Below are 22,261 nucleotides of genomic sequence, written 5' to 3'. Positions count from 1 at the left end.
CCCAAGGTTTGTTAAGACTCATGTTCCTGGGGCGCCTGGGTGGCTCAGTGGGTTAAAGCCTCTGCCTTCAGCTCAGGTCATGATCTCAGGGATCCTGGGATCGAGCCCCACATCAGGCTCTCTGCTGTCAAATAAATAAATAAAATCTTAAAAAGAAAAAAAAAAAGACTCATGTTCCTAAATATGCTTGGTAATGCAAATTAGACACCATTAGGTGTCCTGAACATAAAATATAAACCCTGTATTTATGACATGATAGCTGTTAAGATTTTCTAGGCTAAATACCCTAACTCTACCTTTACCAATTTTAACTAAAATTAAAAAAAAATAAAAACAATTCATATTTTGTTGACATAGGGGAGTAAGTATTTAGGATCGACTGATTTCCCATCTTCACTCTAAAATATGCAACAGAGCTAAACCTGCTGTGCATCAAAGAAACTGGTTTCTACAAAGACCTCAGGATCCCCGAGGATTTTCCTACAAGGGCCACTCCTCAGGAATAAGGGGTCCGAAAAATAAGCATCATGGAATGATAAGCTTCTGAAATTAAAGACACCCAGGAGGAAAGTTCATTCCCTAATCCCTTAGGTTAGGTTCCTTCCAAAGCTTACACCACAAAGTAAAGAGGACATGCAGTAATTCATTTCGGAAGTCCTAGAAATGCTATTCCTGGAGAGCCAATTTCATCTGATCCCCACCTCTTCCTCCCCCAGTTTTATGCACAGCCACACCTCCAATGTGTGTGACATATACACCTTCTGTGCTCCTATGTGCACCAAACTGTATCTTTTTTTTTAAGATTTTATTTATTTATCTGACAGAGATCACAAGTAGGCAGAGAGAGAGAGGAGGAAGCAGGCTCCCACTGAGCAGAGAGCCCGATGCGGGGCTTGATTCCAAGACCCTGAGATCATGACCCGAGCAGAAGGCAGAGGCTTTAACCCACTGAGCCACCCAGGCGCCCCCAAACTATATCTTTCCACTCAATTACAGGCCACAGTTCATTCTTCCATTTTCTATTTGAATCTGTAAGGAAACTAGTGATGGTCTCCTCTGCTACTCCGGGAAAGCACAGCATTTCCAGTCTCATAAATTACATACTAATAAGAATAAATGGATGGCTCACAGAAATCAGATAAGTAAAAGAAATGGGAAGTTATCTAGTGCCTGAGGTCTGTTTCCCCACTAGCCTCTACTGAAGGGTCATCAGAACCACAATCACTTCATTTACAAAAAGCTTTCAAGAAATATAAAATACTCTTTGTGTTGTACAGTGAAAACAGTACAACATAGTGGGCTCTACGTTCAAATCTCAGGTCTACTACCATTAGCTGTGTGACCCTGGACAAGTTACTTAACATTGCTGAGCCTCAGCTTCATCATTACTAAAAATTTTCGTTAAAATTTTTACCTTTTAGATAGAAAGATAACCAGACCCAAAAGATCAAAATATAATTTAAAACCATTACTGGGGGCGCCTGGGTGGTTCAGTCAGTTAAGCATCTGACGCTCAGTTTTGGCTCAGGTCATGATGTGAGCATCGTGGGATTGAGCCCCAAGCGGCACTCAGAGCAGAGTCTGCTTGAGATTTTCTCTCTCCCTCTGCCTCCCCACCCCCTGCTGTATTGGTCTCAAATAAATAAATAAAATCTTAAAAAACACCACCAGGGGCGCCTGGGTGGCTCAGTGGGTTAAAGCCTCTGCCTTTGGCTCAGGTCATGATCCCAGGATCCTGGGATCGAGCCCCCACATCAGGCTCTCTGCTCAGCAGGGAACCTACTTCCCCCTCCCTCTCTGCCTGCCTCTCTGCCTACTTGTGATCTCTGTCTGTCAAATAAATAAATAAATCTTTAAAAAACAAAACAAAACACAACAACACCAAAAACACACAAAACCCAAAACCATTACCAGTACTACAAAACTAGAAGTAATGCTCCCAACAGCCACACTTCCTTACACTTGACTCTTAATTTCAGATGTCAGTTAACTATGGGATCACACTTACAGCAATGTAAAAATGTGGACACCTCTTCTAAGCAATAAACTCAGGGTTATTTCATTTTCACCTTCCTACCCAAGATGCTTTTCACAATAATGCCTGAAGGTAAATTATGACCTCCCATCTATGCCCTCCCTCCTACTAAGGAGAACAAGTAAAGCAAAGGAGACTATCTTCCTTTGAACTAATAGGATTTTGGCCAAATGAAAAAAGAAATCCGTCAGCGCCCAACCCCCAGAATAGCAGACAGCTCTCATAACCAGGAAGTACAATCAGGCCAGTACCCAGCCCAGTCCCGGTTATGTGTAAATGGATCTCCTAAGAGACTCTATGCTTCATTTGTAAGAATTAAGGGACATTGCTCCTTGAGCTTGAAGCAGTTAAGCCCTTGCCACATGGCCAAATAAGGCTGTTTTTCTTAGTCCCAATTGAAGAGCTACTTACTCTGTGGCCCTGTGACGTGGTTTTAACACAAAAAGGCTGACAATGCACAAAGTGTGTGAAATAAGTATTACAGATTTCAACACCATTGCAGGTGCCCTGGCCAATCCTAACACTCAGATTTCTGAGGCTACCCAAGAAAGACAAGACACATTAACCATCCAGCTAGAAACTTTGACAGTATCTGCAGCTCTTTGGTTCATTCTTCCCATGTAGCATATGACAAAGTTCCAAAAACAGAGAGGTTCCTAAACTTGGGAGGGGGGAGGGAAGAGATGGGGGAGAGCTTTCAAATGTTTATCTTTATTAAACAGGAAACGCAAATTTTACTGTATAGTAAATATATCATACCACTGTGTTTTAGCTCCGTAACAGTGAATATTATAAAGGGATCTTTCTCAACTCTACTCATCTCTGGATTCATGAGCCATACTCTAATACAGTAGTTCCTAACCAAGAGTGATTTTGCCTCTGGGAACATTTAGTAATGTTGAAAGGTATATGCTATTGGCTTCTAGTAAGTAGAAGCCAGAGATGCTTCTAATGATCCTGCAATACACAGGATAGCCCATCACAAGAAACAAACATCTGGCTCAAGATATCATTAGTGCTAAGGGTGAAAAATCTTGCTATAATACAAAAGCTGCCCCATTCCCCAATTCCTATCTCCACACCCTGAGGGAGATACAAAGATGTTCTGAATTTTATATCTAAAAATCCCTTCCTGGCTAAGCTGTCTTCCTCCACCAATCCAGAGTTCAAAATGCTAACCCATGTCTTCTTCAGCCCATTCTGACAGCCCTGGTAACAATCTGCCCTTGGAAGAACTCTGACTCAAGACTACAGCATGTATGGACTGAGGCTCATTCTCTCAAAATGTGCTTTCTTTAGCCCCCTTTCACAGTCAGGGAAATGAGGCAGGAGAATGAAAAAAAAAAAAAAAAAAGACTACATATATTAAGGGGGGCAACTCAAAGGCAACTGCCATGTTTAGGCTGCTCAGAACACAAAGATGATTGTTCTCCATCTTTATTTCTTCCAAACCATGCAGGTTCTACAGCACCAGTTGGATATTAAGTTTTACCATTGTATGTCCAGCACCTAATTTAGTGCAAAATACATAAAAGAACCAAAGGAAGTATTTGTTGAACCCACAGATTGGACAAATGAATGAAGAAATCTATCTTTTCTGCCACTGCCAGCTTACTCATCTAATAAAGGTTGTGGTTTTTGCTCAGAGAACCCAAAAATTCAGTCTCATTCTTCACAGAGGTAACAATTTCTAGAGGGAAGAGAGGCCCCAAATCTTGACATATTTTAGACAGTTGTCCCCTAGAAAACAAGGCCTAGAAATCGGGAAGTACTGAGAATGTAAGGGGCAGTAAATTTGAGCTCTAAATAGTAAAATGTTTTGCTTGACTTAACTAAACTCAGGGTGCCTGGGTGCTGGGTGGCTCAGCTGGTTAAGCAACTGCCTTCAGCTGGGGTCATCATCCCAGAGTCCCATCAAGTCGCGCATCAGGCTCCCAGCTCCACGGGAGTCAGTTTCTCCCTCTGACCTTCTCCTCTCATGCTCGCTCTCATAGTCTCTCTCTCAAATAAATAAATAAAATCTTAAAAAAAAAAATAACTACACACTCAAGGTACATAGTAGGTTTAAATATTTGTTGGCTATTTTATCCAACATATATCCAAAAGGATATATATGATATATATGATTTTATCCAACACGTACCCAAAAGGATATATGATGATCTAGATTAGGTTTTCTGCCACAGTTCTCGCTAGTCACTTCACTGTCGGAAGAATGGAAATGCCTCTGAAATTATAGGACAGTAAAAGCTACATTCCAGAGGTTGTAACAAGTTTATTTGTTTCTCAGAATTTCAGTTCTAACAGTTAAGGTCTCAACGCTTTCCTTGAAGAAGATAACCCACCCCACCCCACCCCCACAAAAACAAAAACAAAAACAAAAAACCTAAGCTGAGCAGGCAGGTTAAGAATCCCCTTTAGTGAGATAGGTCATGGAAAGTCCAACCCAAGGACACCAAAAGTAGTAAGACCACCTTTCTCTTAAGAACCCTCATGTCGGGGCGCCTGAGTGGCTCATTCGGTTGATCGTCTGCCTTTGGCTCGGGTCATTATCGCAGGGTCCCGGGATCAAGCCCCACATTGGGCTCTCTGCGTGGTGGGGAGCCTGCTTCCCCCTCTCTCTGCCTACTTGTGATCTCAGTCTGTGTCAAATAAATAAATAAAATCTCTTAAAAAAAAAAAAGAAACCTCATGTCTTAGTTTTTTGATGAATTTTTGATAAAGTTAGATTATCCTTTGTTTGTAAAATGCTCTCTTAATTATTCTCTGTAACTAGAAGGATAAAACATTAAGTAACATATTATTAACACAATGCTACTTTTACTGCCAGTGACCCAATCTAAGAACAATCTCCAGAGCTCTTCAAAGATAGGTTTTCTATTTTGCAGAATTTCATAAATTTCAAAAGGATACAGACCAACAACCTGGTTTAAAAAAAAAAAGTCCTGGGGCGCCTGGGTGGCTCAGTGGGTTAAGCCGCTGCCTTCGGCTCGGGTCATGATCCCAGGTCCTGGGTTCGAGCCCCACATCGGGCTTTCTGCTCAGCAGGGAGCCTGCTTCCTCCTCTCTCTCTGCCTGCCTCTCTGCCTACTTGTGATTTCTCTCTGTCAAATAAATAAATAAAATCTTTAAAAAAAAAAAAAAAAAAAAAGTCCTTCTGTAGGCACCTGGCTAGCTCAGTAGAGCATGCAACTCTCGATCTCTAGGTCCTAAGTTCAAACCCCAAGGTGGGTAAAGAAATTATTTTAGAGTCCTCTGACCCATATGCAACAATGCTGATAAGGTATTAATCTTGGGCTATGGGGTATATGAAGACATCCATATTTCAAGAAATAAATTAGGTAGATTACATGCCCCAGGAATACTTCCTGAGTTTTATACTTCACTCTATATCTGAAGACATAAAAACTCTGGCAATACTGCCTTACTGTACACATAAGAAACAACATCAAACATCATACCAATTATAGGACTAACTTCTACACAGTTTAACAGTAAAAGAATATAATATAGCAAACCTCTTCAGAGGTAATCAGAAAGGTCAATGGTAGCACGACACAGTCACCCTGACAAGCTTTGCTTCTCTCTTGGCAACACCTGATTCCAGAACCACAAGACTGCAAGACGAGCCTCTCAGGGCATTCTAGATTTCTGGCTGGCTCTGAGGTCAACCTGCGTAGTTGCCTCCACACCTCAAAATTTTTTCCTTTATAAAGGAAACAAAAACAAAACAATATTCAGAAATCCACTGCTTTGAAAGAAAAATGCATCTATTTTACAAAAAGGACACAAAAAATTTAGCTTCATTCAGCTTTCTGATTAATCATGTATCAAATAAGTCAAAATCTACTTTCACAAAATCAATTTCTAATTCCTTTGGAGTGGTCCTTTTCCTTCCTTCACTTTCTTAAGTGTTGGGGAACAGGGAAAACCAATCTACTATTCTGTCAGGTCCCAACTTAGGTAAAGGAAATGTTGAAGAAAGGGGAACTTAAAAATCAGTGTCGAATCAACCCTATCAGAAAGCAATTCAAAAGAACCAACCAGTTAAGAAGAGACAAGGAGAAGGACAATGGCACTAGACTTGTTTTTATTATTTCCATAATATCAACCCCAATAGCTCCACTGAAACGAGCAATAATGCTATCTTAACTGTGGTGATGCTGCTGTCACATAATCATACATCCACCTATTCCTACCTAGATCTCTCATCTAGGAACCTGTAATTCAGGTGGGACCAGAAAATACTGAAAAGATTATCTAAATGCCAGCCTTAAGCAGTTTTTAGGATAGTCCAAATGATCTCAATATGTCATTTCTCAAAATATAAAATCCTGTCGCCAACTCCTCTAACCAAACCCAGTATCTAACAAAGTGCCTGAGGACACAGTACAAACAATCCATCACTATATGCTATAGGAGAAATCTTCTGCAGTTATCAGGTGGGAGAAAAGAGAAAATCTGGACACATGACTCTGTGCAGCAAAGAGGGGAAAAAAGCTCACCACTCTCCAAGAAAGGTAACAAGAGACAAAATGTCTTTTATGGATTGAAGATGAAGTCACATGACAGCTAACTCTCCTTATTAGCTGGTTCTACAGAAGGTAAACCCTTCAGCACCCTACATCAACTAAGAGCCTTCCCACAGGGACTATCCTTAGGCTTAGAATCACCAGTAAGGAATAAGCCCATCACCTTCACTCAGTTCCTACCCCAATATATAAATTCCATTCTCTCTTCTTTCACTTCTCAGAATCTACCCTTCTTCACCTCACAAGCTCACCTGACAAGGTGCTCTGCAATACAAAAAGTTATATTTAAGAATATATTAAACAGGGCCCTAAAAAGTCACTCTCGTGCCACAAAAGATCCCAAGTCTTCCTGGAAGCTCTCTATGCTCAGAGAACTTGCATCACTAGCACTGAAAGTGCAGCGGCGCTGGTGGATGACTGAGTTTGCTTCTCTACGACCTCTAGCTCAAGGGAAAAAAAAAATCCAGACAGGGAGGCAGAGATGCTCTGGAGTGGGAGGGGAGCGGGGAGGTAGACCGGGATTCAGTGAGTCAACTGCAGTGACTACACTTCCAGTTGACAAATGAAGTTCACCCCCCCCCCCAAAAAAAAGTCCTACAAAAAGACTCCCAAGACCACATGGTTGGCAGGATCCAAGCTCGCCCAGAAGGCCTCAGAAAATGAAACTAAATCTGATTAAAATGGACATTTCAAAACAACAAGAGACGCAGCAGCAAACGCACAGCTGCCATTTCCCGGCCACTTCCTGCAGGAGGCTTGGGGGAGGGGCTGTTTGTGTACAGATGGAGGTGGAAGCTACCCCCCCATCGCCCCCCAAAGGATGCAAATCTCGCACTCCAATAAATCCTACAAAGGACGTCTGTTACTGGCATTGCCTTTCCTCTGAAAACTGGGTACATCAGCAAAGAAAGGGATGATACCGGATCATCTTTTCTGCGACGCAAATGGGGATCCCCTTAGTGAGGGATCCCCTGCCAAGGAGATCCCTCTTTATTCTTCCCTTCCTAAAAGCCCAGCTCAGACGCCTCAGTATCAACCCCCCTTTCTGAAGTGGGAGACTCCTGGGACTCTGAGGGCCCCAAGCTAAGCACAGCACCGCTCTAGCAAGGCCCTCTCCAGCTTGCCACGCTCAAGAGAACGTGCACCCCTCACCGAGGGAGACACCCTGAGACCCCTGGAAACCCTTTCTAACCTCCACTCGCCGCTGCCAAAACGCCCCAATCCTCACAAACGGAGTGTTTAACCCGCCCAGGGAACCTCCTCACCCACCCGTCGCACTCGGGCAGTCCCCACCCCCACCCGAGGAGGTGGAGCCCCTCCCGGGGATTCCATCCGAGTCCCCCGCAGGAGTTACCACCAGGCAGGCGGCTTCTCCGCCTCCTCCTCGTCGCCGCCGCCGTCGTCGCCGGGAGCCTCCACAGCTCCTCCCGCCCCCGCCGCCCCAGCCCGGGTCTTCAGCAGACCCGCCAGCCCCCTTCTCCTCCCAGTCCCTTGGTCAGGGAGACCCCCGCCCCAGGCTGGGTCCTAACAGGAAATAAGCTCGAGTCTGCTTCTCGCCCACAGCAAGGCTCCTGGCAGCATCGGAGCCTCTGTTCCCGGAGAGAAGCCTCGGATGAAAGCGGGGCTCCCTCCCCTCAGGCCCCCAGCCAGAGACCCAACAGACCTGAGGCGGCGGCGTCCAGCCCGGCTCGGGGCTTGTCTCTCCCCGGGGTACAGGCGGTTCACATGGCCGCGCTCCGGGCGCCAGGAGGGGAGGGGACCGCGGGGGAGGGGGTTTGGGGTCCGGGAGGGGGGAGGGGGACGCGGCTCAACCGCGGGGCCCGAGCGGAGCCAACATGGCCGGCGGGGGAGGAGTGAGCCGAAGCCGGAGGGGGCGGGGAGGCTGCGGCGGAGAGAGAGCCGCCCTCCTCGGCCTCCACCACCGGGTCCTAGTGCCCGTCATCTTCGCTCCCCGACCCGGATCTGGGTCCTAGCGCCGCTTTGTCTCCTAGACTACCCGACAGCTCCCTCTGCCTAGAGTCTCATTGTGGGCGGCAGTCCTGTTTCACACTGAGCAAAATGAAAGGCGTGCCATGATCCCAAAGGTTAACCTTAAAGACTAGACCAAAATTTTAGGACCAAGGCATGTGCCATTCCCCTAACAGGGGTGGAGGTGAATTTTCAAGGGCAGTTATTTCCCAGGCTGGGTAGCTGAAAAGTGGAAGTGTCAAAGCGGAAAGGTTAGTCAGGAAAATCCAGTACTAATAAAGCGGTGGGGAAAGGCAAAAGCCTGCAGCATCTGCTGCCTACTCACCTCTGTCCCGTGGGGGCAGCCTCGTTCTGCCTGGATCACCACTTTCCCAGCAACATCTGCAGGGTTCTGGGGGTCGGGAAAATTCCTGTGCGTAGAAAAAGGAAACTCGGCTCTGGAACCAGACAAGGAAGACCTGAACCTAGCCAAAACCTGGTCAGAGTGGCAGGAGGTAAGCCAGAAAACTGACACTGCAAATAAGATGCTCCAAATGTCCACCTATTCTATAACCCCAGTACTTTTTTTGATAGGGCCATATGACTGTGTGAAACCTGAAAACAGGAAAGAAAGAACTAGCAGGGGACTAGAGTTTGGCTCTCATCTAAAATGTCAACTGCGGGGTCCCAGGATGGAAAACAGTGTCATATAATGTTAGAATTTAGAGAATTTCTAGCTCAACCTGCTCTTATATGGCAGATGAATTAAGGCCCAGAGAGGTTAACAAACTCATTCATGGTCAAACAGTGGATAAAATTTGACCAGAAACCAGGTTTGTAACTCAACAGACTTTGCAGGCTTCAAGATAATTCCTACTCAATGCAATGCAGTTCTACAAACAATTGAAAAACTCAGGCTGAATATTCTGGAAGAGGAACAGAGTGTGGATAATGAAACTGGCAGGTTGAAGGGTCAAAAAATACCTTTCCCTCGGGGTCTGGAGAGGAAGAAAATCTGAAAACTGGATGGGGACGGGGCAAGGCAGGGCCAAATATATCAGTCTGGATTGGATTTCCTTACTCCACAGATGAGTGGGCTTTTCCTCAATTTTGGGAACAGACTCTACTCCCCACTACAAATGGCTCAGAGAAGCTAATAACGAAGTGAGCTTTAGCAAAGCTTTAGTGTGTGGAGGCTAGAAGGAAGAGGCTAAGAGGGTTAGAAGGGTTTCTCTCCTGTTCCGGAGAAAAGTAGATTACCAGGGGGAAGGAGTAGACAGGTATAAATCAAAACCCTTCTCTCCTCCCTGACTAAATAACAGATTTATAGGTCACGACTGGAAATAAATAAACAAACAAACAAACAAACAAATAAATAAATAAAGACAGACACTAACAGCTTGATGACCTTAAGTTCCTGAGTTAAGTGCGGGCCACAACTTAGGGGATAGGGATCCTTCCTTCTGGAGAAAGGGATCCAGCAAACATCAGCTAAAGAATTCCCCACCTTCTCCAAAATAAAAAATAATAAATAATAAAACTAGATGACGAGAGCTCAGGGATTGGAAGTCGCTTCCTAAAGAGCCGGGGCAGAGAGCTAGTATCTTTTTTTTCTATTCCCTTTTCCAGGGCAGATGAGGGAGAATCTTCCTACCTCCCGCCCCCAATCGTAGAGCCGGCCAGTCTGAGACAGGAGGCAGGGGAGGAGCCTGCGCCAGTCAGACGGGTGTAGCCACGCCCTTTCCCCCCCACCACACACCCACACACACCCACCCGCTGGCTCCACTACGCTCCGGAAGAGCCGGTTACTCCTGTGCCCCACTGGCTGCCCCCACCCCTTCCGAGCCCCAGGCCTAGTCTCCAGGGCAACCTCTAGGACTATCCCAGCCGGGAGCGGTAGGGAAGAGGGATGTTGGATAGGAGGGCCACCTGCGATTAGAAATGAAAGTGGGGCAGGATCCGTTCTTCCCATCTGGTGCAGAAAGACTTCAATTACCTTTCCCTGAAGAAGACCCCCTCCTCATCCCATCTAACCAGAGATCTTCCTTGTTCTTTGAGCAAGGATGAGGGTGGGGTGTCAATATGCCCAACAGCTGGGTATTTACTTCTAGTCAGAAGCCACTCCAGGCAGCAGCTGTGTTGCCCCCCCCACCCCCGTCCAGACGACAGAGGGCAGGCTGACCCCGTATGTCCCCAAACATTCTTCAGCGCCATCAGATGGGGCCAATCACCCACCCCATTGCCCTTTAGGAAGCTACTAGAGAGGGGAAAAAGGGGCAAATGGTCATCTTTTCAGCAACTTGTGAGGATATCTAGGGAATACTGAGAACCTCTCTCAAGCCAGGCCGGTGGGCGGGTAATGAAGAAAATGAGAAGGGAGAAATTAGCACCTGCTCCCCCTTTCTCACCCTTCCTGTGTTCCTGCTGCACCACCCTGACTCTGGGGTCAGCTGCCACAGTGCCTGGCTTCACTCTGAAGCCAGATGGCTGGGGCTGGGAGGGGAAAGAAAGAAAGAAAGAAAGGGATAAAGAAGGGGATTCCCATTTGTATCCCTTTACCTCCCTCTCTTCCTCCCTCTCCCCTTCCAGATACTCCTGGAATTCAACCCCAACACCACAGCCGACCACCCCTCTCCTCCACCCAGCTATCTTCCAGGCCATGAACATGACTCAGAGTGTGAAACAAGTCCAGACACCCTGTCCCCTCATTCTGGAGTGGAGGATCGGAGAGGGGGAAGGATGAAAGCACAAGAAGAAAAGAGGCAGAGCTAGGGGCACAGCTGGACTTGGAGGGAGGGGGAATTCCCCCAACAGAGGTGAGGTAATTATTAGTTTCCCTGCCCTCTCTGGCTGAATGGTTTATAGTATTAATATGGTCTAGTAGGGAGATAGCCCTCAACTCCCTTACCATTCCAACTTGCTCCCTTCCCTCTCCAGGTTCCTGCAAAACAGTCTCCTTCCCCTCTATATTTTGCGGAGTCTAGATTCTCCTATAACACATCAAAAGAACCATAAATCCTCCTCCTCTTCTCTCCAAGTTGGTGTGTGTCCCCTCAAAGTCACCCACAGACCTGTTTCCAACTCCCCAATGAGCTTCTCCAAGGTCGTCTTAGAGGCGGGTGGAACAAGCCCACAGTTTCTTAGAGTGGGGACTCCCTTTGCATCTGAGCAGAGAAAGTTAAGATTCCCTCTCTTCTCCCACCACCCCAACACCTTTAGAAGCTTAGTTCCAGCCTCTCACCCACTATCTCCCAACAGACCCTTAAGCCAAGAATCTCGAGATTCTGGGTGTGCCCTCCTCCCCCAATTCCCTGACTCTGGAGTAGGAGTGTTCCTAAACCCGACCAGCCCACCCCAGGTCCAGGAAGAGGGACTTCTCATCACGGCTGCTTGATGGATGCTGAGGTCAGACCCCCAAACTCCAAGAGAGTTGGGGTGGGGTGAGAGCTACAGAAAAGCTTTGGATGGGGCTTAGTTGAACTTGAAGGTCTAAGCGGTGCAGGGTCGGGAAGTGACTATAGTCTATGCTAAACCTCCAACCCCTACTTACTACGGAGAAGGGAGAGGAGTGGGGTGGCGGTTATTCCCCCTCCCATTGGAGGTTAGGATGGCGTGGGAAAGCTCTGGATCCAGAGGGGAGGAGGCGAAACCCAGACCGCGGGAGATTTTTCTGGCGAGGAAGGCGCGGGGGAGGGGGAGATCCTGGGTCTAGGATAGGAGGGGTACTGGGGAGAGGTTGGCGGAGACGCGTGAGAAGCCTCTGGATTCCGGTCGCAGAGGACAGGGGAGAAATGGGCGAGTTAGATAGTGCGGGGGAGAGAGGAAGGGCAGCTCCCGCAGGGGGAGTCAGATCCTGAGTCTCCGGCAGCGGGGATCCCCGGGTCAGGGGACCGCAGGAGCGGCCCTACCCCGGGACTCTCGTACCGGGCGAGGGTGCGAGCCTCACCTGGAGCTGGGCCGGGCCGCGGGCGGCGGAGGCGCAGGTGGCCCGAGCCGGGTGGCGGCGGCGTCTCCTCCCCCCTAGTCCTGGGCCGCAGGCGGTGCGGGGTGGGGGGTAGCACTTAAAGGGGCAGGAACTACTGGAGTAGGGACAAGCGCTTGGGTAAGGCGGTCGCGAAGAATCCGCGGGGGGAGGGGGAAGCGGGTGGCGTCTCCTAGGGGCCAGAACCAGGAAGGATCCCAGATGGAGGAAGAGAAGAGATCCCAGGAAGAAGAGACAAACTTCTCTGGTTAAGAGGGGGAGGGTGGTAGGTCCGAACTGGAGGACTTGGGGAGAGCTCCGACCGCGATCTCGGGACTCCTGCAAAGATCTCCTCACAAAGGAAGGCCGGGAAGAGAGTCCCAAGGACGCCAAGGAGGAGTGGGGGTGCCGGAGGAAGGCCGCGGCTGCTTGGGGTAACGCACAGCGGCCCTGCTAGATGAACAGGTTCCCTGCATTTCAGCTCCACAAGGCTCCATTCCCTACAGCTGTGGAAAGGCACAGCCTCCTTCCTCCACTACCCAAGTTTAAAAGCCTCTGGAATCAGGAAGCCACGAGGGCAAAGACCTCCTAGGCCTTTCAACCTCAATCCTGCCTCTCAGTGTTAGTGACTGGGGCGGGGGGGAGGGGGGGTCGCCGCCAAGAGCAACCCTAGTGGGACTGCTGTGGGACCGTGAGAATCGGCTTTACTTCAGTTTTCCCCCAACCACTACCAGCCTTGCAGCAACCTCTGGGGCAACAGGAAGCAGCTGCTCAGTGCAGCCCCCACCTGGTGGTGGGTCGCGGTGGGGGAGGAGAGAAGACAGGGACTTAAAAGGCCTGGGAGAAAATAAGGGGAGGAGAGGCACCTTAGAAATCCTCCAACGCAACAAAAAGTAGATTTTACTTTTTGGGGGGGAGGCCAGCAGTGAATATTGTAAGATATTACTTGAATCTTAGCAGCTTAAACGGGGAGGAGCAAGGGGCTGGGGCGTTGTGTGGGACGGTGAGGTGGGGGAGCCCCCCCCCCTCCAAGGTGCAGAGTCTCAGGTTCTTCCTGGGAACGGGCGCTAGTCAGTGCTCTCGATCCCATGGTCGGCACACTCACCACCTGAGCCCTGTGCCCCGATGGTCCCGTTTCCCCTCCTTCACCCCCCAAAAGAGCAAAGGTTAGGCCCCACCCCTGCTGAGTCAGCCGGGGAGGGAGGTAGACATCCTTCAGGCCTTCCCCGGGGGCTGGTCCTCATACTTACCCATGTCCAGCTGGCAGGGCTCCAAAGCTGGGACCACCCAGCTCCTCACTGTCCTTGGTTCCCCCTTCACGTGAAGGCTGGTGTTAGATCCTCCTAAACTGTGAGCTGGGAACTAGCACGAATCAAAAAGCCAATGTATGCTTCCTGCGAACCACAGCCTGAACTGCTGTAGGGTGATGTCCCTGTGTGACAGACTGGGGTGGGGAGGGAGGAGAGAAGGGCGGGGCTTTCTCTGGGTGGAGAGGGAGGAGGAGGCGAGGACAGGGCAGAACCAGGAGAAATATGGAGGAAGGTTAGGTCTGTGTTGACACTCCAGAGGCGTGGTGGAAGAGAGTGGTAAAGGGGGAAGGAAATAAATAGTTGCAGCTAGTGAGAGGGAGAAGATTCTCGATGAATGCTGAGACACGTAAACGTGTGGGGGAGGGGATGGAAGGATACAAACGACCTTAAGGATCAGTTACCAGGTCTGCATCTGGGTAACATGGGAAAACAAAGCAGAAAGGGCTGACTCCTATATCCTGGGGCTTTTCTGCACCAGCTTCTTACCCACTGGAGTCAGGACCTAGAGGAAATGCCCCCACCCCCATAACTCAGCATTTCCCCAAAACCAGGCTTTTCTGGGAGCAAAAGACCAGGCACAGTCGGCTCAGGGGCTCCACCTTCTGTCCAGATCATGACACAGGAGAGACTATTGCCAAGGACGTCAGAGGCAGATGGGAGGAAACTTACAGGCCCCTGCTCCACCCCTGGCACCTCTCCCAAGGCCCCTCCCCAACCTTCAGCCCCCAGGGGCCTCTGAATTGGGATCTCAGTTTGTCCCCGCCTTGCTTCGACCCAACTTGAATGCCTCAGGGGTGGAGCCTATAGATGCAGGCTCCTCCTCAGGACAAAAGCCCCAGCTGGTTTGTAAACAGTCATTAGCTAAGAACCACATCCCAGCAAATGGCCTTTATGGATTTCAAAATGGTGAGATCAGTGTTCTTGCAGCCTCCAGTCCTACCACCAGAGGGCAGTAGGAGATGGGCCCTAAGCTCGGGAGAGACCTCGTTAACAGGGAACCAAAAAGGACTTTGCACTGTAATACGGATTTGTTTCACACTCAAAGGGGTGTACTTCTGAGTACTCCTAACCCTGCACTTTTGTGGCTAAAGGAAGGGGAAATTCTCTAGCTCCATTTAGTTCAAAAACCCAACCCCACAAACCCTGGAAATTGCTTTTCCTTGTTAAGATTCAATCTCTCCAGCTTTCCTAAAGGATCTTAGCAGAGGTCAGGATAGGCCTCATGGTTATTTATACCATGCACTGCCTCAAGGATTCACAGCTCTAAGCTTGCAGAAAAATGACAACCGGCAGACAGTAGTCAAGAGACACTTTCTGAAAAAAGGTGGGGGAGGTGGGTATGGAGAAAAAAAGGCAAGCCTAGGTTAAGACAGAGGGGTGGGCCTTTGGACTACATTTTTGCAGGTTATTAATCCTTCGGAAGCAGCATCATTTCCTAAAAATCAGATTCATTCAATTCACTGACCCCTGCTTTGTCTTAGAATAGCAGTTCTCGAATGTAGACCCATTTTTGCCCAATGTTTCTGAAAATATCCCTGTTGCTTTTTAACCAATCAGGAATAAACTATATAGAATATTCAAGAGGCAAACAATCTGCCTCAACAAATAAAAAGGCCAAAGCTGAGGCCCTACTATTGAAATCATATCAACAGGGAACCCCCTCATAAGACCCATAGTTGTCCATCAAGAAAATGGCTTTTCATTTTTGATGACCCCATTCAAACATCTGTGGCCTACTTTGTACTATTTCTTATGGCCACTCTAAAATTCAGTGTTTGCTGTGTTGTCAGGACCAAGAAAAATAGACCAGTTCTGAGGGGTATACGTTTTATTGGAAACCTTAAATACTCTTCAGACAGAACACAGCGTCTTCAAACAAGGCTCTCGTGTGGCCTACAGAGCAAACCGAGATTTCTGCATTAGGGGCAAGGAGAAGCAAAGCACAGAGGACCACCAGTGCTTAGTTTGCCAAAAGGACCTCATGAATGCTCTTCAGCCAGCTTATCAGCTTTTGCCACAGCTTCTTCAATGGGTCCCACCATATAGAAGGCCTGTTCCGGGAGATGGTCATATTCACCTATATGGGGAAAAAAAATCCAGTGGTTTTAAGTGGAAAGATACACTTTTTACAGTATATACGTACTTCACCCCCTGGGGCCACCAGTCATTATGTGATCAATTTGTCATCCAAGAAATCTTAACAAACTTCCGTTACAAATCCAATTTACAAGACATGATACAGTATGGATCAAGAAAAAAATGGTCCCAGCCACAAAACCTGGATTCAAATTATTTGCTCTCTACTTTGGCTGGGTATCAGGACCGGTTATTTTAAACTATTCTGTGCTTCAAGATTCCTGATTTGTAAAAACAGGGTAATAATGCCTTCCTTATAAGGACCTGTATTTCACTTAGAAGAGTAGCTAAGATTGAAAACACTCAGTAAATGTTGAATGACAACAACCAAGTAACCCAAGTTTCACTCTCAGAAGTAAATAGAGTATTTCCAAAAAACACTGATGGGAAATAGCTAATTTTTAAAAAATATCTGTTAGGCACAATATACTTCTATATAGCTTGATGGGTGCTGGAATGGGAGTTTAGAACAATGAACGTTCCAGAGATTTCAGCTTCTCTGCCGTTTTATGTTCAGCTTTATTCTAAAAAATCTCACCTGCCAAAATCTGCTGGAATCCTTTGATGGTCTCCTTCAGAGGCACCAGCTTCCCCATATGACCTGTGAAAACCTCAGCTACCTGGAATGGCTGAGACAAGAAACGCTGTATTTTCCGTGCACGGGACACAGTCAACTTGTCTTCCTCAGAAAGTTCATCCATACCCAGGATGGCAATGATGTCCTGGAGAGATTTGTAGTCCTAGAAGAAGACAAGAGAGGACTGAATCTTTCTATTATTTTTCTTTCTTTTTTTAAGTAGGCTCCATGCCCAATGTGGGGCTTGATCTCACAATCCTGGTTATCAAAAATTGGATGCTCTACTGACTGAACCAGCCAGGTACCCCAATAGTCACATTTTAAAGAATCTGGACAGACACCTACCGATTAATACCATGCTGTATTCACACCAACCTTTGTACGAAGCATTTTAGCACCTTACTTCACTTTATAAGGAAAACAAGTTAGTGGTGAAGTTACAGTTGGGATCATGAGGGACCCTGGCTAAGATCAGGGTCTTATCCTCCCAACTTCTTGCCTGGTGCCATTAGAAATAATTAAGATTCCAAATCTAAATACCTGGAAACCCTAGAGACCTCACTGACACTCTCTAATAGAATCTGCCAATCCTGGGGCACCTGGGTGGCTCAGTCAGTTGGGTGTCTGTCTTTGGCTTGGCTCATGATCCCAGGGTCCTGGGACTGAGCCTAGCGTCAGGCTCCCTTCTCATCAGGGAGTGTTTCTCCTTCCCCCTCATGCGCATTCTCTCTCAAATAAAAAATTAATCTTAAAAAAGAAAAAAACACCTGCTTATCTCATCTTTCCTTACTCCAAAGCAAATTACACACGTCACTGGGAAAGATTTGGTATTAATATAGTCCCCCAAAACCCACTGTATGACTTTATGGCCTCCGATCTCACCTACAATACTCACCTGTAAGATCTTTTGTACCCCACGAGCAACATCGTAATGCTCACTTCCAACAATGTTGGGATCCATGATTCGAGAGGTGGAATCCAGAGGATCTACAGCTGGATAGATGCCCAACTCAGCAATAGCACGGGACAGCACAGTGGTAGCATCCAAATGGGCAAAGGTAGTGGCAGGGGCAGGGTCAGTCAAGTCATCAGCAGGCACATAGATAGCCTAATGTGAATGAAGAACCCATAAGCAGCAGCAGGAAGCCAACTAATTTAAGCCACCGCCCCCCTGTTTTTCTGACCTCTCTTCATCATCTCATTCCATCTTAGCATTTAAGAATTTACCTCAAAAAAGCCTTCTTACCATCCCTACTAGTAGAGTGAGCTTATAGATGATCTGGTCCCTCCAAGCTGTGATAAAAAAGTTTTCACTGTCATTCCTTTTGTTCTTCATCCTACATTTTAACTATTGTAGTGATACCCACACTTTCAGTTAAAAACAAAAGACCTTGCATGACTACAATGGTTCACTAGATTCACCGAAAAGTTACAACTATTTAGACACTCAAGATAATTTTACTATGTGTGTGTATATATAAAATATATGTATTTATGTATTTAATGTGTTTCCACGCAGCTTCAGACTCTGTAAGCTGGAAACCACTACTTTTGTGATCTATGTTCACATGTATGCCTTCCTACTTTAAGTGACCATTTTTTCACATTTTAGGGTTTCTATAACATGCACATAGAATTTTACACATGATTCCAGAGAGCTCATTAATCTGGTAAAAAATCTTGAGACATAAGTAACTTCTCTGTATATACCTTTATACAGATTAGACCTTCATCCACTTAACTGTTCTTACCTGTACAGAGGTAATAGATCCCTTCTTGGTGGTGGTGATTCTTTCCTGCATGGTACCCATATCAGTGGCCAGGGTAGGCTGATAGCCCACAGCAGAAGGGATTCTGCCCAATAAAGCAGACACCTTAAAAAAGAGAGAGAAAGAACAACAACAAAGGTGTTAGGGGTCTCTGACTTCAGCCTCATGTGCACCAACCCAAAGAAAGGGTAAATGAAAACAGGTACTCTCAAGCCTTCTCTCTTACCTCAGAGCCAGCCTGGGTGAAGCGGAAGATGTTGTCAATAAAGAGCAGCACGTCTTGACCCTCTTGGTCTCTGAAGTATTCAGCAACGGTCAGTCCCGTCAGAGCCACCCGGGCGCGAGCACCAGGTGGTTCATTCATTTGACCATACACCAGAGCTACCTAAGTAATCATACACAGTCAGAAAACCCGGCAGAGGATATGGAAGCCATATACCCAAGGTCCCCAAATCAGAGAAATCTACCCAAAAAACCCTCCTCAGAAATCATCAAGATTTTGGTTACCGCTTATCTTTTCCCTTTTAGAGATATAGTTCAAAATAACACAATTCCCTATCCTATTAAGGCAAAATTCCCAAAACAGGAAGGAAATAAAACTAAGTGAAAAGCACAAAATAGGGTTGAGACATATAATTACCTCCAACTCCCAAAATTAACTTTTAAATGGTGGGACTACCTCCTAAAAACAAAGTCTGGAAACGGTATGTAATGTTAAAGAAGAAAGAAAATATGCCTTAGTGTATTACAAGTTGCAGGGAAAACACGAACAGGAATTTCCTTCGTAGGCCCAAGGACACATGAAATAAAAATGTAACACATGGCTTCAGCTAGTAATGCAGTCAACTAAAATGGTTTCCCGGCACTACTACTATGTGGACATAAATCAGCTCACTACTTACCTTAGAAGTAGCATCTTTTAAGTTGATAACACCAGACTCTATCATTTCATGGTATAAGTCATTGCCTTCACGGGTCCTCTCACCAACACCAGCAAACACAGAGTAACCACCATGGGCTTTGGCGACATTATTGATTAACTCCATGATCAGTACTGTCTTGCCAACTCCAGCACCACCAAAAAGCCCTGGAATAGGTTGAAAAGAAGCAATATTTAAGAGTTCTGTGTTCCCGGGACGCCTGGGTGGCTCAGTTGGTTGAGCAGCTGCCTTCGGCTCAGGTCATGGTCCTGGCGTCCTAGGATCGAGTCCCACATCGGGCTCTTTGCTCATCAGGGAGCCTGCTTCTCCCTCTGCCTCTGCCTGCCATTCTGTCTGCCTGTGCTCGCTCTCTCTCCCTCTCTCTCTCTCTGACAAATAAATAAAATCTTAAAAAAAAAAAAAAAAAAAGAGTTCTGTGTTCCCAAATAAGAAAACTTACAGGAAAAAAAAAAATACACCAGATTTCTATCTTTTCCCTTCTCAGGAATAGCATCTGGCTTCAGCAAACTCAGAAGAACGAAAGTCAGAAGCAACTCATCAGCGAAGGATAGATCCCAGTACCGACTCATTACATGGTAAGATTTTTCTTCCCACATTAGGTTTGGAAAATATGTACCACCAGTAACGTACCAATTTTGCCACCCTTGGCATATGGAGCCAGCAGATCCACAACCTTGATACCAGTAACCAGAATTTCCTGCTCAACACTCATCTCCATGAACTCAGGAGCCTCAGCATGAATAGGTGCAAATCTGTAGAGGCAGGAACAGAAGATCTTGTTGAAAGGTTCCTCTCAGTTCTCAAGTCTAACCCTTTACTCATAATCTCATCTCTTATGTAACACTCCACACACACTGGCATCTAGCACCTCACCTGACATCCTGCAATAAAGGGGATTCTACTTCCATCATCTCAGTAAACAATAATCTCAATCCCTAACACCTTTGTCACAAAGACTTTCCTTTTACTACGTATGCCCTAACCTACCGGCACTTCTTTATATATCCATAGGTAATACAGTCCTGACAGTTTTGGAAACCCCACAACCAAAGCCACTGGTATGAAAACTCAAATAATCAACTTGAGTCCTAAGTAGCAGGGGTTTTTTTTTTACATCAAAACTTCTGCATCCTTAATTTTCTTCAGAAACTACATTTGTGGTTTTAATAACAATATTATCAGCATTTTGAACGTTCTCTGCAGGAAAATTTTGCTACACTAGAAGGTGTTGCCTTAACGTATAAAACTAGAAGAGGGGCCCTTGGCTGGCTCAGTCAGTAGAGCATGTGACCTTTGAGTTCAAGCGCCAGGTCTGGTGCAGAGCTTACTTAAAAAACAAAAAACAACAATAACAAAATAATCGAAGAAAAAAAAAACTGCAGAAAAAGCAGCTCCTTCGCATGTAGATGCAGCAAAAAGGATACTTACTGTTTGGTTTTGATGGGACCTCTCTCATCAATAGGTTCTCCAATGACGTTCATGATTCTGCCCAAGGTCTCAGGACCAACAGGAATTTTAATTGGTGCACCAGAATCCAGGACTTTCTGGCCTCTAACCAAGCCTTCTGTACCATCCATGGCAATAGTCCTTACTGTACTCTCACCTGTTGAAGGGATTGCAGAGTTATGCAGAACAAGTAGGCTTCACCTTTCATGTTCAGCTGGCACAAGACCTAAGGTCAACCAAGACTCCTTCTCAGTACCTAAAATGTAGCTTCAGCACACTCAGAAGAACGAAAGTCATATTGATAAAATCATCACAGAAGGCAGACCAATTTGAGGGTTACTTGGACTAAACCAGCTCTACTATTCTTAACAAAGTCTACTTACCCAAATGCTGGGCTACCTCCAAAACCAGCCTGGTCTCCCGGCCTTGCACTTCCAGGGCATTTAGGATGGGTGGTAGTCCCTCATCAAACTGGACATCCACCACTGCACCAATGACCGCCACGATGCGCCCGGTGGCAGCGCCGGCTTTCGGCGAAGGAGATGTTTGGGTGGCATAGTCTCTAGCTAACAGACAAAAGATATTGGAAGAAATGGGGTCAGGTCAATTAATGGTCATGGGAAGCCCAGTCTTAACCCACAAGAACTGGTAAACATGGCCTACGACCGGCATGCTCACGCTTTTAACAAAGACGAGCCCAGAGGGAGGGCCGCGCAGGAACTGAGACCTGCACGATCTTCCCCATGCCCCAAACCCCATTATCCGAGAGCTCCGTGCCCCCCTTTGAGGGAACATCAATGCACCTGCCCGCACTTTTCCGTCACAGAGAGCCCCTTTTCCAAAATGAGATAAATTAGATCGAAGAAAGCTCCCATAGGCGACCTACTCTTGTTCTCCCGCCGTTAGAGGGCAGGGCGCTAGCTCTGACGTCCTTCTAACATTAGAAATACCTTAGGCCCGAGTGACAATCGGCCTCCGGCTCAAGGTCATTGCGTGGCAGAAACAAACCCGACTCCCAGAGGAAGGCACTTACCAGACTGGAGCGCTGCCGGGGTGGCTCGCAGTAAGACCTGGGCTTGGGGTAGCGGCGCTGAAGAGCCGAGTCCCCTCAAGGCCCCGGAGGCCGAGGTAGCGGCCACACGACCCACAAGACCCAACATGGCGGAGCCCGGGTGGAGACTGAGCGCTGCGGCAGCCCGGGTCACCAGCTCCCCGCCGTTGGGGCGAGGCCTACTCTGCAGTAACCAAGTCCATTGGATGAATTTGCTGAATATCACTTTCAGTGCTGCTCCTATAGGTTAATAATCGCTGATCTTTTCAACCATTGGTCAAAGTTGGTGCCAATCTGAATTCCTTTTTTTTTATTGGACATTATCAGGTTAGGTGCAACCCTTAGAGCCTCGAAACATAATTGGACAACAAGGATGTCCGTTGGAGAGAGTACTTGGCGGAACTACGTTTCGAAAAGGGTCGAGTTCCTGTTGTGAAGCATGCGGGCGGTCTTTGGCCGTCCTTGGGCTCTCACTTTAGATAAGGCCTTGGGCTCAGTGACGGTTTCAGGGGTGGGGGTTAGGGCAGTAGTGGGGTCGGGAAGCACCACTGACGGT

The 22,261-nt window shown here is 47.0% G+C and overlaps 2 protein-coding genes, 1 long non-coding RNA gene and 2 other non-coding genes across 11 annotated transcripts in view; 1 reads left to right on the top strand and 4 right to left on the bottom strand.

The window, feature by feature from the left end:
- Positions 1–13,907, bottom strand: part of BAZ2A (bromodomain adjacent to zinc finger domain 2A) — a 34,180-nt gene extending 20,273 nt beyond the window's left edge. For 2 of the 7 annotated variants that reach the window (XM_047742006.1, XM_047742007.1), the window contains exons 1-2: positions 13,726–13,907; positions 8,861–8,945 (exon numbers count right to left, since the gene is read on the bottom strand). The gene's annotated coding sequence lies outside the window, so the exon portion shown is untranslated. Of the gene's footprint in view, positions 1–7,924; positions 8,054–8,230; positions 8,432–8,860; positions 8,946–12,460; positions 12,536–13,725 lie in introns of those variants that run through there. The other 5 variants (XM_047742002.1, XM_047742004.1, XM_047742008.1 and 2 more) reach the window with 5 other exon arrangements.
- A 1,691-nt stretch (positions 13,908–15,598) lies between these two features.
- On the bottom strand, positions 15,599–21,876 carry ATP5F1B (ATP synthase F1 subunit beta). Its single transcript, XM_047740476.1, has 10 exons — positions 21,688–21,876; positions 21,038–21,220; positions 20,637–20,811; positions 19,839–19,960; positions 19,170–19,354; positions 18,494–18,652; positions 18,250–18,372; positions 17,394–17,606; positions 16,460–16,661; positions 15,599–15,862 (listed from the first exon to the last, which is right to left on the bottom strand). Exons 1-10 carry the CDS (start codon positions 21,812–21,814, stop codon positions 15,765–15,767), a joined length of 1,587 nt encoding a protein of 528 aa, XP_047596432.1. The 5' UTR covers positions 21,815–21,876; the 3' UTR covers positions 15,599–15,764.
- LOC125106435 (uncharacterized) lies at positions 19,305–19,649 on the top strand. Its single transcript, XR_007129322.1, has 2 exons — positions 19,305–19,387; positions 19,618–19,649. It is a non-coding gene; the product is annotated as an uncharacterized LOC125106435 (long non-coding RNA).
- LOC125108119 (small nucleolar RNA SNORD59) lies at positions 19,684–19,755 on the bottom strand. The gene has a single exon (XR_007129800.1). It is a non-coding gene; the product is annotated as a small nucleolar RNA SNORD59 (small nucleolar RNA).
- LOC125108120 (small nucleolar RNA SNORD59) lies at positions 20,899–20,974 on the bottom strand. The gene has a single exon (XR_007129801.1). It is a non-coding gene; the product is annotated as a small nucleolar RNA SNORD59 (small nucleolar RNA).
- Positions 21,877–22,261: the final 385 nt, after the last annotated feature.

Source organism: Lutra lutra, chromosome 8, assembly GCF_902655055.1.
Source record: "Lutra lutra chromosome 8, mLutLut1.2, whole genome shotgun sequence".
Classification (NCBI taxonomy): Eukaryota; Metazoa; Chordata; class Mammalia; order Carnivora; family Mustelidae; genus Lutra; species Lutra lutra.
This window is presented reverse-complemented; position numbering and strand designations above follow the sequence as displayed.

Excerpts from the sequence above, each read along its gene's own strand:
- ATP5F1B (XM_047740476.1), bottom strand. The coding sequence starts at position 21,814 with ATGTTGGGTCTTGTGGGTCGTGTGGCCGCTACCTCGGCCTCCGGGGCC. Across the intron at positions 19,355-19,838 it reads TGCCAAGGGTGGCAAAATTG|GGCTTTTTGGTGGTGCTGGA; the intron begins GTACGTTACTGG and ends AACCTATTCCAG. Across the intron at positions 18,373-18,493 it reads TCACCCAGGCTGGCTCTGAG|GTGTCTGCTTTATTGGGCAG; the intron begins GTAAGAGAGAAG and ends CTCTTTTTTAAG.